This window comes from Manis pentadactyla, chromosome 14, assembly GCF_030020395.1.
Source record: "Manis pentadactyla isolate mManPen7 chromosome 14, mManPen7.hap1, whole genome shotgun sequence".
In the NCBI taxonomy this organism is placed as follows: Eukaryota; Metazoa; Chordata; class Mammalia; order Pholidota; family Manidae; genus Manis; species Manis pentadactyla.
In genome coordinates, this window is record NC_080032.1 from 71,868,871 (window position 1) to 71,886,315 (window position 17,445).

At 39.6% G+C, this 17,445-nt stretch overlaps 2 protein-coding genes across 9 annotated transcripts in view; one reads left to right on the top strand and one right to left on the bottom strand.

Annotated features, from left to right (window-relative positions):
• ATF7IP (activating transcription factor 7 interacting protein) overlaps nucleotides 1–7,547 on the top strand; it is a 142,661-nt gene extending 135,114 nt beyond the window's left edge. For all 7 annotated transcript variants that reach the window (XM_036909265.2, XM_036909257.2, XM_057491502.1 and 4 more), the window contains one exon: nucleotides 2,951–7,547. In XM_036909265.2, the coding sequence (XP_036765160.2) occupies nucleotides 2,951–3,370 (420 nt within the window). In that variant the 3' untranslated portion in view covers nucleotides 3,371–7,547. The remainder of the gene's footprint in view (nucleotides 1–2,950) is intronic.
• A 666-nt stretch (nucleotides 7,548–8,213) lies between these two features.
• The window catches only part of PLBD1 (phospholipase B domain containing 1), a 53,128-nt gene continuing 43,896 nt past the window's right edge, over nucleotides 8,214–17,445 (bottom strand). For both annotated transcript variants that reach the window (XM_036909316.2, XM_057491505.1), the window contains 5 exons: nucleotides 15,721–15,921; nucleotides 15,474–15,614; nucleotides 11,699–11,884; nucleotides 10,944–11,050; nucleotides 8,214–8,499 (listed from right to left, as the gene is read on the bottom strand). In XM_036909316.2, coding sequence (XP_036765211.2) covers nucleotides 8,317–8,499; nucleotides 10,944–11,050; nucleotides 11,699–11,884; nucleotides 15,474–15,614; nucleotides 15,721–15,921 — 818 coding nt within the window. In that variant the 3' untranslated portion in view covers nucleotides 8,214–8,316. The remainder of the gene's footprint in view (nucleotides 8,500–10,943; nucleotides 11,051–11,698; nucleotides 11,885–15,473; nucleotides 15,615–15,720; nucleotides 15,922–17,445) is intronic.

A 17,445-nucleotide genomic window follows, 5' to 3' on the forward strand; every position in this document is an offset into this window, starting at 1 on the left:
AGAAAACAGATAATACCATTATGAGCAAATGTCCTTAGGGATGATGGTCATCAAGAGGTACTGAGTTTGCGTGCCGTGATGTTCCCTATACAGAAGGCTGCAGCTGGGGCGTGTGAAGTGAAAGAGACTAGTTTTAACTCATGGTATGATTAAGTTAAAAAGAGTTAGTTTGGAGTATTAAGAAGAGTGTTTTTAAAAGTATGTTTTCATGTTACAACTTTATTCTTCAAAACCTTAGACGAGTTCTAACTGCTATACTGCCATCACTTTGTTTTTAATAATCCAGTAGTATTGGGAATTCATTTGATAAGAGGTCACAGAGAAAACCAAAGATTTCTCCTTAGGTTTAGCCTCTAAAACAGTGTCACATCCTGAGACAAGATTATAAGAGTATTTGCTTTGGCATACGATGGAAGTGGGAATGCTGGCTTTGTGATAGGGGAGGAGACACCAAGCAGAGTAACCTGTTTTAATGCACAGAATAATGGCTAGCATTTATTGAGTGCTTACTATGTGCTAGGTACTGTTAATATATGCTGCTGTCATACAGGAAACCTATGGACTCTTGTTCAATTTTTTTTATCCTTTATTATACATATGGCAGCTCATGTGCAGAGAGGTTGAGTAACCAGCCAGTCATACCCTGTAACAGCACTGCATTCCGGCTCCAGAGCCGGTGCTCTTAGCAGCTATTATTTTTATTGTCCTATTACAGTGAAAAAAGTTAGTATTCCTGGAGCACTTATTATACCAGGCACTCTGCTAAGAACTTTCCATTTCACTTAATCCCCACAACGTTATGAGGATTATTATTCTCGTTTTGATATAAAAGGATATGGTGCCACAAAGATGTCTTAAGAGGTTACTCAGTGTCATTACCCAGGCTAGTGCCAGACGCAGAGCAACTTTCAGACTTGACTTGTCTGATCCCAGCACCTCCAGAAGGTTTTCACAGTGCAGGCCCTTAGGGTGTGTCACAAATACACCATTACTGTTATTTGCAGCTACAAATAATTTATTTCATTCCAGTTTCCTTTGAAAAAAATATGTGATAAAAATCTCTACTATATCCTATTTTGCAAATTTGATGGTCCATCTGAGCTTTTTTTAAAAACAGGATTCCATATGTGTGGTCTTAGAATAAACTGTGTCTTACAGGAGGAGCACTCTTTTAATTTCATTTTAATTAATCTAAAACATGTTTTTAAATGGGAATTTCATATATCTATAAAAGTAGAATAGTGTTGAGAACCCCACATATCTATTACTCATCTTCAGCATTTACCAGCATATGGCCAGTCTTTATTTCATCTATAGGGCCACTCACTTATTCCCCCAACCCATATATACACTGGATTATTTTGAAGCAAATGCCTGATACCCTATTATTTTATTTATAAAACTTAAGTAAAAACTTCCATTGCAATGGCAAAATAAAGCAAAATAATAACTCAATTGACTTAACTACTTTTGAAATATGAGCAGCTTCAGAATTCTAGAATGTTAAGAATTAGAAGGGATATTTAAGGCCATTTAAGCTGTTGTCAGACTCCTTAAATTCCTGTGTTCCCTCCAGTCAAGTTCGTGGCTTCAGCCATCGTCTGTTAGATCTGGCTAGCTATGTGGTAAATACTTGAGTGATAAGTCATTTTAGAAAAAGATAATTTTAGAGAGGAAATAGCAACATGGCCAGTATTCAGATTTCTACTTCTTCACTTTCAGTGTTTTATCTATTTAAATTTGATTTTTTCCCTCTAACTTTATACTTATTTTAGCTTTTTAACTGTCGAGTGTACCTCTTCTAGATGTGTATATGAATTTTTTCCCCTAGGCATATGAATGTCAGCAGATTTGCATTCCTTGAAATTATTCAGCATATCCTTTTTGAATTCTCACTCTGTGCACATTACCGGTACTAAGCTTGGGAAGGCATAGAGATTTAAAAAGATGTCATCAGACCTCCACAGTGTATGCATATTATCCATTTAATGAGGTGCATAGTAAAACATCGTTTTTGTTAAATGAATTTCAGTTAAGGAAATCTGACTTGTCTCATGACTTCCAATCTAAAGTCAGTGAGCAATGAAAAAGAAACATACTCATATCCCTGTTGCCTAGCTCTCACTTGAATCTTTTTTGCAAAAATTGTTAACCCTATAATCTTAAAATCCAGATTTAATAATAATACATCCAGTGTTAAGACAAGTCAGTTTGACTTACTATACCTCATATTCATGCTTTTTCATCATCTGGCTTAACCTACCTTCCTAAATTCATCTTTTCTTCTTCACATGCTCTGTGTCTAAGTAAAAGTTAATACTTGTGTTTGCCCATAAACCCCCTCACTTTTCTTTCTCCATGCCTTTGTTTGTGCTTTACCTTTTGGCAGAAAGGTACACAACAACTGCATTTCCAAATCCTATCTTTCATGGTCCAATATAAAGTGTCACCCTTTTCCTGCAGACTGACCAATAATATAATATACATTCATCATTAAATGGACCTAATTATAAGATGGTGCTGTCTTTATATGGGACAGCTTAAAAATGAAAGTAGAGTACTCAAATTTCATCTGAGAGACTGCCACACATGATACTGTAAAAATGTTACCTTGTACTAAAGTGAGAATCTGCATTACAGAAAAAGTAGTTATTTTGTTAGATGTAGATGATTATTTCAGTTTCCATCTAGATAATTTTCCTTCAGAAAGGGTTTTTCTTTCCCAAAGAAAACTCTGGTTTTTTAGATCCAGAAATGTATATTAGAAGTAACCTCAGCACCATGGTAACCATTACTGTAGCATGATTGGTTATAAATCACCAAATAGAACTTGATAACTGTAGTGTGGTGTTTGATGTAGAATGGTGTCTTTCTAAGATGTTTTAGTTCTAGCATTCAGAAACAGTCTTTCTGGGATCATTACTGAGCAACACGATTCTTCTTTTGTTAGGAGCCCCCACGCCCTGTGCACCCAGCACCCTTACCAGAAGCCCCCCAACCACAGCGTCTGCCCCCAGAAGCTGCCAACACATCTCTGCCTCAGAAGCCACACTTGAAGTTAGCACGAGTTCAGAGTCAAAACGGCATCGTACTGTCGTGGAGTGTCCTGGAGGTGGATCGAGGCTGTGCCGCCGTCGACAGCTACCATCTCTACGCTTACCACGAGGAACCCAGTGCCACTGTGCCCTCGCAGTGGAAAAAGATCGGGGAAGTAAAGGCACTTCCCTTGCCCATGGCATGCACTCTCACCCAGTTTGTCTCTGGCAGCAAGTACTATTTTGCAGTACGAGCCAAGGATATTTATGGACGATTTGGACCTTTCTGTGATCCTCAGTCAACGGATGTAATCTCTTCTTCCCAGAGCAGTTAAACCTTGGAGCCTTTATCTCTCCCTCTTTCAGAAGTTCCACTTTTTTGGTCTTCTTTTAATCTTGTGCATGATATCCACTGTAAAATCCACATTGTGCAAGATTTCTTGGACAGATGTGTATATACACTACATTTGTTTATAATCAGAAGTAAAATAAACAGTCCATAAAGCAAGAATCTTTTCCTGGCTTCAAGGTTTTGAAATGTAAATGTGCACCTTGCTTTGGTTTTAAGGCTGGGAAATATATGTAGGTATTTGTGTGTGTGTTTTCCCTATTTATGTATTAATTGCAGTGGAATCTTCCATTTTCACTCTCAAATTTGCCTCTCTTCCAGTATGAAGTAAGAAGGTCAAAGATCTGAGCTATGTAACTGGCTTGATTCTGCTTCTAAGGGATCTGTAGGTTCATAGTTAAATATTTCAACTAAATCTAAACAAAACCCAAAGAAAGAAAGAAGCAAAATGGTTAACTAATTTAAAATAGGTTAATTTGAAAACAAAAAAGGATCTGTTCTTCTTTTCTTATAGGTTGTTATTTAGCAAAAAAGTTCTGCAGTGGCCCCTTCCTTTCCTGGCCTGGCTTTTACATTCATTTTGTGCCTTAAAGGATTAACTACAAAAATTATCACGGCCGTGTGTCTCTTGTTTCAGCCTTCACCCTTCATTTCTCCGTCATCTCCACCAACACAGCACACTCCCCTCAAGTAAACTTTAAGCCAAGGCTTTTGTGTATTATTCCCGTCAGTGGTATCACTTACATTTAACTCCAATGACTGGCTATTTTCTCCTAAGAATGTGAGTGTTTTTAATTTTGCTTAATTTAAATTAACTCTGTGTAAAGTGGACCAAGAGAAGACCATATTGGTAAGAAAATTTTGCTCCAAAAATACTTCAGAATATATATTGCACATTGTTAGAGATTATGAAAGCAATTCTACTTCACTTTATCACCCAGAGCATAGTATTCTCTCAACGGAAGTAAACAGTGAAATTCTTAAAATAGTGAGCTAAACTATCAAAGGGAAAGTTCCCATTTCCTCTTTGTCCTTTATCATTCTTCTTGTTTTAAGCTTTTAACTTTGTTTTGATGTGCCAAGTTTTGTCTGATTTACCCTATTGTCAGCTTTGGATAGAATTTAAAGCATACCCTTTAGGGTCATGGTATTTAACAGTTAGATAAAACTTCCTGTACCCCTTCAAAGTTAATGAAGTTCGGCTTAGTTCATGAATTTTCAAAATGCTTGCCAGCTTTACTGGTCTCAGCAAGGGTTTCTAGATAGTTTAGGGCAGGACAGCTGGTGTAAGTTTGGGGCAAGAGTGTGGTTGGGACTACTTTGAGAATTCATGGAGTTTGTGTAATAGTTTTTCAAGTTCTCTTCACATACCCTATTTGAATTCATACTCCTCCCTTCTCAAAATAAATCATTCATTCATTTTTCCTGGAATTACAGGAGGGAGCCATCCCTTCTATTGCTGCTGCTTTGTTTGCAACTTTGATAGCTTGTAGTAGGAAGCATTCTAGTTATAAAGAAACTATCCAGAGACTTTATTGATCAGTGTCCTGTCACATTAGGCGTGATGTTTGATGCTCAAGAAGGCCCACAGATTGCCAAAATGTGAATGCTCCAAAACCTTCCTTTCACTTTCAGAAAATAAGACCATGTTGAAAATTAAAGTTTCTATGAGTCAAATTTGCCAGCCAATTATGTAGATGTTACTCCTTCTAGGACTAATGATGATGGTAAAGAATTTGCCAGTGTCATGCCAATGAAAATTTTATGAGAAATTGATGATCTTCTAGATGTAAATGAACATCTGTCTGTATCTGCATGTATATATGTTTATACCTGCAGTATAAACTGCAGTTTGTTTATAACATTTGCAATGGTTGCGGTGTTGATTATATATGTTCAAGAGCATTCCTGTCTACGGAATAGAAAGCCCATGTTTGAAATTGTTCTTTCTTGGCTGGTTTTTATGGTCACGTGGTAACCTACCAGCCTAGGAAAGGTTCCCTTGGTGAACAGTCGTATTTATAATTCACTAATCCTCGTTTTGTGTTTTCTTTTTTTTAACCTTTCATTTCATAGCATTACATAATCAGGTGAAGAAAGCCCAGTAGAAAGAAAATATTATTTTAGCTTATATTGTGTATTTTCTGTCAAAGGAAAACAATTCTCAAATAGTAGCCCTAAGAATAGATTTACTACATTAAAGTAAAACTTTCATTTCAGATGGTGGAAGGAAGGTACAAAGAGAAATTCTAATTATTTGAGGAAAAAGTCTAAGGTGGTCTCAAATTAGCTTGCCATGGGATTTATAAAGAACAGCTATATTGGATTTACTGAAAGGAACTAAGGCTTGAACTCTAGGCTTTTATTTCCAGCAGATTTTAATGTTGATGAGCTCTGGCTTTTTGTTTGGTTTTTGTTTTGGGAGAGAAAAGGGAGGCTCACCTAGAAGTGGCCCCTGATGACAGACTTTTTGTAGCAGTTCACACTCCATGGCACCTTTTTTATTTCATGGTACCTTTTCACAAAAGTATTACAAATAAGCTTGATTAGCCCATTTTGGGAATGCAGGTCCTACATTTTCAGCCTGACAATACTTGTATGTAAGTATTGCCTTATTGGAAATCCTGGAAACTTCTGATATTTGAACTTAAAATGTAGGATGTTTATATGGCACTCAAAAGTAATGATGTTTGTTACTCTCCACTTTGCACATTGGCAGAGTCATTTTCAGCCCATTTTAAGTGTGAGCAAGCCTCTTTTGAAAATTATGTTCTTGCCAGTAAACTTGTAAATTACAAAGACAGCATCTGTTGTAAACAGCTTTATGAGATAACTATCCACTTTTCTGGACTCCCTTTTTAAAACATGCAGAATACTGTGTACTGTTGAAAACAGAAGTTCATGAAAGAAGCAAAGAGTAGAGCTTTCTTCCTTGAAAAGTGGATAGTTATTAAGATACCATTTGCCTCACAGAGGTGTTCCACACTCTCCCCACCCTTATTGCTGGATAATAAACGAAAGGTTTAATTGAAAAAAATGACCTGGAGCAAGGAGCTCGGGATCTTAAGTATATCTACAGAACTTCGTAGGCAGGCTGCACCGTAGTTCTCTTACTGCATTGGGTAAGCATTAACTTAGGTTTTGTTGTTTGCTCTTTAACTTATATTTTCCAAACTATCGTTTTTATGAGCAAGGTGAGTGTTCCTGTTGCATGATATGCATTTGTCTTGTTCCACGAATTCTCCAGTACTGTACAAGGTTAACAGAATAATGCCTGTGGTATCCTCCTCTCTCACTTTCATACACTGTGATCTTAACACAGTTGAGTGCTGCGAAGACCTTCCAAGTGTTCTCCCTGATTTTCCTTCCTGGGCTGTTTGAGTGTCCTGTGATGTTATTTCATTTTATGATTGACCAATAATTGTTTTATTCTAATTTTCAGAAAAAACATGTCCCAGTATTAGATTATGGCAAATAAGTCTATCTAAAAACAATGTTTGATTCTGCCTGCCTTACTATTTACTGGGCAAATGATGCCCTCCCTCCCCGACCCATGCCATTTTTAAGTTGGGTGGGGGGGGGAAGATTCTCATGAGGTGTTTTGTCAGTGTGGCAGACTTAGATCTAATTCCTCAAACTTTTTCCCCTTGAGCCAGCCAGTGGGGAGAGTAGGATGGTACAAACACGTTTTGTCTTCTCCAAATAGTTTTATCATGCTAAATAATTTTCATTTTTTTTAATTTGTAGAGTCAGCTAAGTACCCATCATTTATATTTAAATGCTGCCCTTTTTTAAAAAGTTTTATTTGTAAATAAGGTAACTGGGCAACCAAACACCTTTTGGGAATCCTGGCTTTAGTATTTTATCAGCCATTTCAAATTTAAATATAAAAATAAATCCTTTGTGGGACACTTGCTTCGTGGTTTTTCTTTATTGCTGTTGAGTGTAAATAATAAAGACAATGTAAAACCTTCCTAATGTCTGATATAAACTGGGCTATAGCAGGTTGCCCTATTTTTATTAGGTTTCGAAGGTTTTTGTGGGATTTTTCTTTCTTAAATGTACAGTAGAGTGGTGTCTGTATAAGTGTTAACTGTAGTGGGATTTTGTCCAGCAAGCCTGAGATTTATACTTTGAAATAAACTACTGGGTTTTTAACATTCTGAGTACTCTGATTCATTCTGATTATTCTCAGCCCTTGTGGGTTTGTTTTTATTTTGGAAGTCTCTCACCTTGTTAAGAACCACCCATTATACAGAAATATGGTTTATTTAACCTACTTGGCAATATACCACTCACTCAAACTACATACAGTTCTCCAGCTTTGAAAGAAAAGTTCTGCAGAGTTGCTTCAGATTGCTATCCATTCAGGTTCTGCTATATTGTGTGCCTAACTTGCAAAGACCCAGCTAACACTTAATGTTGAGAAAAATCTTCAGTGTATTTCTATTAAAGGTCCCTTTTAAAACAGAGCTCCACCATCCCCTAGGGTTTTGTTACTAAGTATATCCAACCCTGGATATGGTGACGACCATGGAGAATTACAGGTTCTTAGGGACCAAGCCTGGAAGTGGCACTCAGACTCTCTTGGCAAGAACTCTGTCATGTTGCACAACTACCTAAGGGAACCTGAGCGATGTCTTCCGGCCAGTGAAAATGGAGAATGTATGGATTTTGGTTAGCAAGGGAGCAATTTCTGCCATTCCCTCTTGCATGTAAACTTATGTGCTGAAACCTAGGATTGTTTCTTACCATATGTGATGTTTCTTCTGTAGTGCTCCATCCTGTAGTGAATACTTGTCAAAAACAAAACAGTGGAAAATCAAAAGTAACAAATTTAATATATTTTATTAAGACTAATTCTGAATGGAAAAACAGCTAAAACAGTGCCTTTGGTATATTTTTAGCCTTTTATTGCCTCATTTCCTTTCTTCATTTTATGTCGGGTTTCAAAGTTGGTTTCATAGTAATAAAATCAAAGTTGTAGGCTTCTGGCATTCCCTCATGGAGAGTTTTGTTGAAACGTTTCCAGTGAAAAACAGGCAGGCCACCTTGCACTGTGGGACCACTAATGGCATGGGCTGTGTGCTCGGATGCTAGGAATATATCTGCCACCTGGAAAGAGGAGACATGTTAAAACCATTTGGAAAAAAAAAACGACTAAATTTTTTTCTTGTTTTTTTCTCTGTTCTTTTTACAAAGTCACAATATATTAGCCTCCTTTAAAAGAAAATCTCAAGGTTCCACAGCATGCTGTTCTGTATCCATTCGGCATTCAAATGTGAATTGATTACTAGAAGTGTGTTAAATTTGCATAGCAAGTGTGACATCTGGAGTCAGGTTACTCATATTCAGAATTCTCAGGCCAAAATTTAAAGTAATTCCTTTGTAACTCAGTTTTCTCATTTGTGAAAGTAGGGTTACTAGGCTACTTTGACAATAATACTAATAAAAATGTTTAGTAATAAAAAAAGGCCAGTAACCCTTCTTCACAGAAGAGTCGTCAAGAGGAACAATGAGGTCCAATACTTGGAGAAGTGCCTAGAATACATTAATTCCTCAAAAAAAAGTTTTCTTCTCATAAGGGAAGTAACGAGCTTTAAAGTAGAAGAAATTCAGTATCAAAAAATGAGGTCCATGCTTCTCAGAAGCACTTAACACTAGGTAGCAGTAGATCTTACCCTTAGAGAGTAAAGAAAAAAATATCTCGTACTTCTGATTTTCCCCATATTCAAAATTGCTCAAAAAAAAAAAAAAAGATTTTTAAAGTATATTCTTTAACACTTTTTTTGAGACATCAACAGGCTCCTGTCTGCACAAGAAAGTAATATTTGCTAGATGAAAGCTTGGCGTGGGCTTTCCCAGTCATGGCAGCAGAGGTTATTCTCTGTGTATTCTGGAGTGGATATATCACTTTTTGCACACTTCATCGAATGTTTGCAAATACTTTGCAGTACTTTGGAGAAAGCACACATTCAATTCCAGACCACCACATTAAAGCAAATATTGTAATAAAGCTAGTCAAATGAATTTTTTGGTTACTCAGTGCATATAAAATTTAAACTTACACTATACTGTAGTCTACGAAGTGTTATATAGCATTGTGTGTAAAAAACAATGTACATACCTTAGTTAAAAACACTTGGGCTAGTTTGAAAAAGACAGATGCACCCTATGTTTATCGCAGCACTATTTACAATAGCTAAGAAATGGAAGCAACCTAAGTGTCCATCAGCAGATGAATGGATAAAGAAGATGTGGTACATATACACAATAGAATATTATTCAGCCATAAGAAGAAAACAAACCCTACCATTTGCAACAGCATGGATGGAGCTGGAGGGTATTATGCTCAGTGAAATAAGCCAGGCAGAGAGAGACAAGTACCAAGTGATTTCACTCATATGTGGAGTATAAGAACAAAGAAAAACTGAAGGAACAAAACAGCGGAATCACAGAACCCAAGAATGGACTAACAGTTACCAAAGGGAAAGGGACTGGGGAGGATGGGTGGGAAGGGAGGGATAAGGGCGGGGAAAAAGGAAGGGGGCATTACGATTAGCATGTATAATGTGGGGGGGGCATGGGGAGGGCTGCGCAACACAGAGAAGACAAGTAGGGATTCCGCAGCATCTTATACTGGGGGACAGTGACTGTAATGGGGTTTGTTGGGGGGACTTGGTGAAGGGGGGAGCATAGTAAACATAATGTTCTTCATGTAATTGTAGATTAATGATACAAAAAAAAAACAAAACACTTGGGCTAAAAATGCTAACCATCATCTGAGGTTTCAGTAATTTTTGCTTGGGGGATGTTGGCTCAATGTTGATGGCTGCTGAAGTCTGGTGGGCTGTGGTTATTTGTTAAACAATGAAGGTTGCCACATTTATTGATTCTTCCTTCCATGAACGATTTCTCTGTAGTATGTGATGCTGTTTGATACCATTTTAACCACAGTGGAATTTCTTTCAAAACTGTGGTTAATCCTCTCAAACCCTGCCACTGCTTTATCACCTAAGTTTATGTAATATTCTGAATCCTTTGTTGTCATCTCAGCTGTCTTCACAACATCTTCACCAGGAGCAGATTCCATCTCAAGGAACCACTTTCTTTACTCATCCATGAAAAGCAACTCCTCATCCATTACATCATGAGATACAGTAGTTCAGTACCATCTTCAGGCTCTACTTCTAATTCTAGACCTACTATCTCCACATCTACAGGTACTTACAAATAACCCACTAAGTATTGTTCTAAGCAGTTTATAGATACTAAGTGTTTATTCTTCATAACAACCCTATGAGGCAAGTACTGTTGTCTCCACTTTACAGATGAGTAAACAGAAGCATTACAAGATTTAATGATGTACTATTAAGTGGCAGAGCAGGGACTTGAAGTCAGGCACTGGGACCTACCACCAGAATCTGAAAAAGCTGAATGCTGAACGGAATTGATTTGAGACATGATTGCGCTTCATGCCACAAAAACCTCCACTTCTTTACCTTTGATTGGGCCAAGGTGCCGGTGAAAATTGAATTCAAAAGCCAATAGCATGTTACCTTTGTGTCGTAGCAACCTCCAGGACTTGGGCTGAGTGGGTTCAGGTCCTCACGACAGCAGATGGTATTGCAGGGATCACCCTTACTATAAGGGTCCTTCTTGTAATCTAGGAAACAGCCATGGGGCAAAGAGTGAGTACTGGCTATTCTGAGATGCACTTGCCCACAGTAAGCTTCCTGGGCTTGTGGGAGCCTAAGCAGAGCATATACCCCAGGGGCCTCCTCCCAGACCCAGAAGTCCCCTTTGGTTTGTACTAGGAAGGGGCAACTGTAGTTCCCAGCCCCAGGCCCAGCCTTCCAAGAACCTTGCACAGTGAAGAGTAGATGGAAGAGAGATAATAGAGGATAAATGTGCATCAATTTTTTTCAACAAAATATATGCAGATTTGACTTTGAAACTATTCAATAAAAATTAAGTATGAGTAATTTTTGTTTTATTAGCTGCTTGTGTCCTTGGAAGGAAACCTGTGTTTGGGGTGAGGGGTATAAAAGGGCCCTGTTTGGATTATTTCCCCTATTTTTTACAGGTAATTTCTTTACATTAAAAATCTGTAGGTTCTTCTCTGTCATATTACAAAAAGGAGGACAAAATTCTATTTGTTGAGTACAAAATATGTATAGAATTAGTTGAATACTAAAAATTCAGTAACTTTTTATAATTCCTTCTAGTACAGAGATGATAAACTTACATGGACTCTATCCATAGGGAAGAAAAGGAGTTTTGAAGAATGATTCTTGAGAAACGTGCTACGTACTGTTGTATCGCATGATGTATTTCATGGAGGCCATATCAGTCACCTGCCCGTGGTCACGCCGGAAGATTTTGGCTCGGGAAGCCAGATCATAAGAGTATTCCATACCCAGCTTCTGAACTAACATTGGATAGCCACTCCAGTTGTAGATTTTTTCATGGAAAGGAATGTTGTAGGAGGGCCAATATCCTAATGTGGAAGGGAAGGGAAGGTAGGATTGACAGGGAGAGAGACAGAAGGGAGCGGGAACAAAAATGTTATTAATGATAGTTTCTTTTGCAAGCACACAGGTGTTTGTAATTACAAAATGAAATCATATAGAAAATAAAGCTTTGAATGTGAACCTTGGCAGTCAAACCAATCCTTTTAAATTGACTGTGTCAGTATACCTGTAGATTAAATTCCATCAGGGGAAGAAGAGCATCAGAATTCTTTGGTTTTCACCCAAAATTCATAAAGCAATCTTAGCCAGAAAATGACATTATATCTAGAGCAAAATGAACTGTCTAACACAAAGTGGTGGGGAACTCATCTGCATGGACTTGGTTACTGAAATGCCAAATGGAGGTTTCCCAAAGTGGCCCTTGCAAGGAATATGCCAAGTGCTAATCATGGATAGCAGAACACAGGACCAGGAATCAGAAAACCTGCATGCCAGGCTTAGGGCTGAATCACTTGCTCTTAGGCATTAACCTCATTGTCTTTCTTTTCCTAGCAGGGGGAGGGAATGGGAGAGTCCATAATGTGAGAGGAATGGAGGTGACTAGGGTTCCGGCAGGCTGTAAGCTCCTTTGACTCTAAACATTCACAAAGGCTCAGCTTCATTCGAAGCTCCACAGTGTGTGAAGGCCACAGAGCCCACTAGGCACTAAGCATCGAATATGTGACACAGATCTGGTAGAATTAACACTGCAGGAACATCCCAGATGATAGTGTCCTGGTTGCCTGTCCATAGGACAGTCAACACAGAGGCGTCTCCACCATTCAGGGATGGGTCCCATCTGCCCCACATTCTCTTGGCGCTTGTCTGCCTTTCTCCCTTTTTTACTGTTTTATAGGATCCCCTGCTCAGGGGTGAGGCTATTGAGACCAGATATAATAAGACATTCAACCTTGCTGATTCTGGGACACAGAGCACACTGAAAATCAGAGGCTAAAATCACACTTATTACAGTATATCCAGGTTGTATAGACTTTGGAGTTAGACTGTCTGGATCTGAAGCCCAGGCCCACCCTTATTAGGTATGTGACCTTAGACAATTATCAACCTCTCTGTGCCTCCATGTTGTCATCTATAAAATGTGAACAATGACAGTACTTAGTAAACATTATTGTGAGCATTGAGGTCAAACAGATGGGGTGCTTACAACACTAATATTTGGTAAGTATGAGGTGAATGTTAGGTACTATAATCATATTTCTCTTGATGTGAACAGCTTGAATGAATAATAAAAATAGCTGCTTTATACTTCACATTTTCATAAAGCTTTATGAGATACAAAAGCATTTAAAATAGAGTTATCATGTATGAACTCATAACAACCTGATGATGTGTAAGTATCACCTTCCCTCCATATGAAGGAAGAAACAAGTTCAGAGAGGTCAAATGCCTCCCTCTGGACAAAGTGCCCAGGGCTCTGTCAACACACCACAGCTGGAGGTGCGGCATACCACAGCATTCCAAATGCTAGGACGTCGTGGGACATTGTTTTTAGTGACTGTATGATATCACTTACTTGGGTAAATCACGTTTCTAAGCCTTTTGTTTCTTACAGTAAAATGGTAACAATACTATTTATCTGGGAGTATGTTACAAAGATCAAACAAGACAATTTAAGTAAAAGGCTCAGAAGTGTGTCTAGTATGTAGTAGACACTCAGTAAATTTAACTCTCTGCTCTTTCCTCCTCTGGCAGAACAAACAGACAAGAAATGAGAGGCAGATCAGTATCAGTTTTTTTTTGTCTCTGGGTAGTTTTTTCATGGGCTCTCGGAATGAGACTGTAAAGAACCCTCCTATAGTCAGCGGCCGTCTGAAGAAGAAAAGGCCTTGGGTAATCAGTCCACCCTAACAAGCACCCTCCTGGCGGGCACGCTGTCTGCTGGCTCTTGGGCCCAGCCTCCAAGGTCATTCCGCTACGTCCTCGGTCCTGACGGGCCACGCCCACCAAGTAACTGCCTAATGGTTTGACTTCTCCCATGGATTTCCTACAAGAAAAGGAGGCAGATCCACTACTTAGGAGTATCTCATCTGTTTGGAAATTGACATTTACAGCTTCATTCTGTCTTATGCACATTATATGCATTTAGTTGGCGTGAGCCATTCCTGCTGAGATGGCTCACTCCAGGTGTCACACAAAATCAATACGGGTACCTAGGAAACTGAGGACCAGGCCCCGATCCAACGGCCCACACCTTATCTTGGTTCTGTTCCTTGCAATAGTTTCCTTCTTAGTCTCCTCTCTTCTCTGATTTCCAGTCTATTCTCCCTTTTCAAAAACTCCCATTTTCTGAAGAACAAAGGCCACACTGTTTAGCAGGATACACAAGGCCAATATTCCCCAGTGCCCACCATCTGCTCTGTAGCCTTTCCTCTAGCTGTCTTGAACCGAGAGTTTCTTAATCACACCAGTTTTCATGCCTCCACTTGTTTGATCTTGTCCCCTTGTTGAATTGCTCAGCTCTTTTTAGCCTTTAAATTTCCACTTAGACATCATCTTCATTTCCATTTATTCAACAAATATTCAGTGAGGACTAATTGTGTGTGCCAAGCACTATGTTCCACATAAGATAATAGTACTTGCTTTGTGGCAGCTGTATATTCAAAAGTTTACAAGAATTACCTCAATTAACTCTCATGACAGCCCTGTAAAATTTTAAAAATCCACACTCACACATCCAAAATCTCTTGGGACACAGATGTGTTCAGAATTCTGGGATTTTCAGATTTTTGAACAGCAATGGGGTGCGTACGTTCTGCATAACACTGCAGTCTCTGTGGGAAGCATCCCATAATCAAAAGATACTGATATTTCTATAGCCTAACCTATAATCGTCTCCTGGGAGGAGAGGAAACAAAGATGGTAAACAAACAGTACATGTTAGTGTTTGCTACCAAATGAGTTCAGGTCAGGTCTTACTTTACTACCAAGTTTGCTAGGACAAAAGAAACAAAGCCAAACAGCTTTTGGGTTTAGTTTTAAGATTTCAAAACTGCAAATAAGTGATTGTAGACCTGTCACATTTTATAGACAAAGAAAATGAGGCTTGGAGAGTAGATAACTTGCCCAAGATTTTGAGGAGCAGAGACTCAAATCAATGCAGTATGATTCCAAAACCTGGACTCTGGCTCTGCCGCTGTCTCCCATCCTCCCCCCTGACAGTGACTCCCACTTGGGATTCACCACCGGGATTCCCACTTGGGGCAGCAGACGTGAGGACTGACCTTTCTGGGTTCTAATGGCTGCTCTGTGTGCACTGCTTCATTACTGGACTGAAGCTTGGGGATTTTGTACCTCCTTCCATGCTTTTCCAGAGTAGCCCTCCCACAAATATTTGCTAAATTGAACTAAAGGTCATAAGATCATGAATGCCTGGCTTTGTCCCCATCTACACACTGTCACAGAAGAGCTGGAGGTGCACATATATGTGTTGTGCTGAACCTGGTCATTCTTTCCCAGACTAGCTAGCGATGGGGTCCCATCAACTTTTCCCCACCACACTGCATCATGCATTCACACACATGCATACTTGTCAGACTTCCGGCAGTAACAAAGTACCTCTCCGCAGAACGTGAGTTTGCTCAGAATATTCTACAAATGTAGGAATCTGCTCCACAACGTACAGAGTGCCATTTTCAAGGCTCTGGTTCAGCTTCACCCTCTTCAGGTCCAGGATCATGTACTGATTGTTATAGGTGCCTGAAATATCGGGAGACACGAAGCGGGGCATGGGTGTGGCTTCCCAGGCTAACTGGAAACCTGAACATCCGTACATGCTTAAAAGTCATGCTGCAGGGCCACTTACCAGAGTTGTATTTTGAGAAGATCTCTGCCCACTGCCTGCCATTATCTGCCATCATACTGGCCACACGGACTCTTTGCCAGGCCAAGAGAGACTGGGGCACCACAAGCTCTAGGAGGGTCTTATTATACACGCTGTTTGTGGTCTGCAGCAATACCAAACCGCTGCTAAGAATGTAAAAGTCATCCAGAGACTCCAAAAACCCTACAGGAAAAAAAATACAAAAATATCTTCTGTATACTGGAATACTGAACCATCATTATGTACACAATGCATTTTACGAAGAGTAGCAGGTACAAGTACCCTTGATTTGCAGTGGCCTCTGCCAGCTTTGACCCAGGTCAGCAGCAGTAACTCAATAGCTGGTTAGAAGGGTGCCAAGGGGACCTCCATGCCTAGACCCTCCATTGAAATTTTTTGATTTTATGATTGGGAATGTCAAAAATACATTAAATCAAGATTATTCCAGTTCGCCAAAATGATGAACGGAAACAGATTCCCACTTGCTAGGATAGTGCAGAGCTTTTAATTGGGGGGGATGCGAGCTGGGTTCCTTGTGGGATAGTAAGAATGGGGTGCCTTTTTTCTCTTTCTACTTTATCATATTTTCCAAATTTTACATAATGAATCTACATGATTTTTATTAATAGAAAAAGTCTACATTTATAGCAGTGAACATGGGATTTAAACTAGGGTCTTGACACTCCGGGTCAATGATTCTTATAAATGTTGGAGGCAACATACTGAAATCAGTGAAGCCACACGTCTTTTTCAAAGGCTTATTTTGTGCCTTCTGCTGTGCCGAGTGGTACAGATCGGGAATGTCAGACCCAGCTGTAACAGGGAGGATAGACAGTCAGCAGCAGCTAATGGTGACGGACAAGCTCTCAGTGGAAACACCCCCGAGAAGGGCCCCAGGGAGACAGAGGGGCCGGGGGCATGAGGTCCTCTGGTGCTTCCCAAATGTCCACTATTTTTATCCACGATCATTTTTGCCATTTCTGATTACTACCTGTACTATTATTTGCTTCCAACTTTTCCTTAAATTAACTCTCTCCAAACTTAAAATAAAGCCTTGTCGCATACATTAATAGCCAAGGAACCATGGGTTTGATGTTTTTGTTTTGGTTCTGTTATTTCAAAAAACACATAATTTCTACTAACATGCAAAAAACGACTTGTCCACGAACTACCTAATACCCCCTCCCCAGCACTATGCCTGCCACGCATGGAGCAACAGCAGTGCCGTCCGATGCTTTTGTAATTGGGAAGAGCAAGATGAGGCTCGGAGAGGTGAGGGCGTCTTCCCAAGGTCATACGCCCAGCTCCTGGCAGACCTGGGCCGAGAATGCAGGCCCTTGATCCAGTGCTCTTCCCGCTAAGTCTGAACACCTATGCTCAGCCGTCCCGGCCCTCTCCACTTCTGGCTTAATGAAGGCTGCGGCAGAGAGCTTCTTGGAGGAAGCGGCCGGAAGCGAGTCTGAAAGCTTGCATAAATAGCGCTGACCAGGAAGACAGCGCTGAGCGTCACAGGTGGAGCAATAATAGGGGAAAAGATACACAGAGGAACAAATGTGGCGTTGGAGAGTGGAAGTTTTGAGTGGCAGGGCCAAGAAATATTAGAAAATACAGTTGGCTAGTTATTCATTCATGCAACTAACAAGCTATAGTTTAGTCGTGGTAGGGATAGGTGGGGTGGGATCAAATATTGGGATACCTGACGCCTAA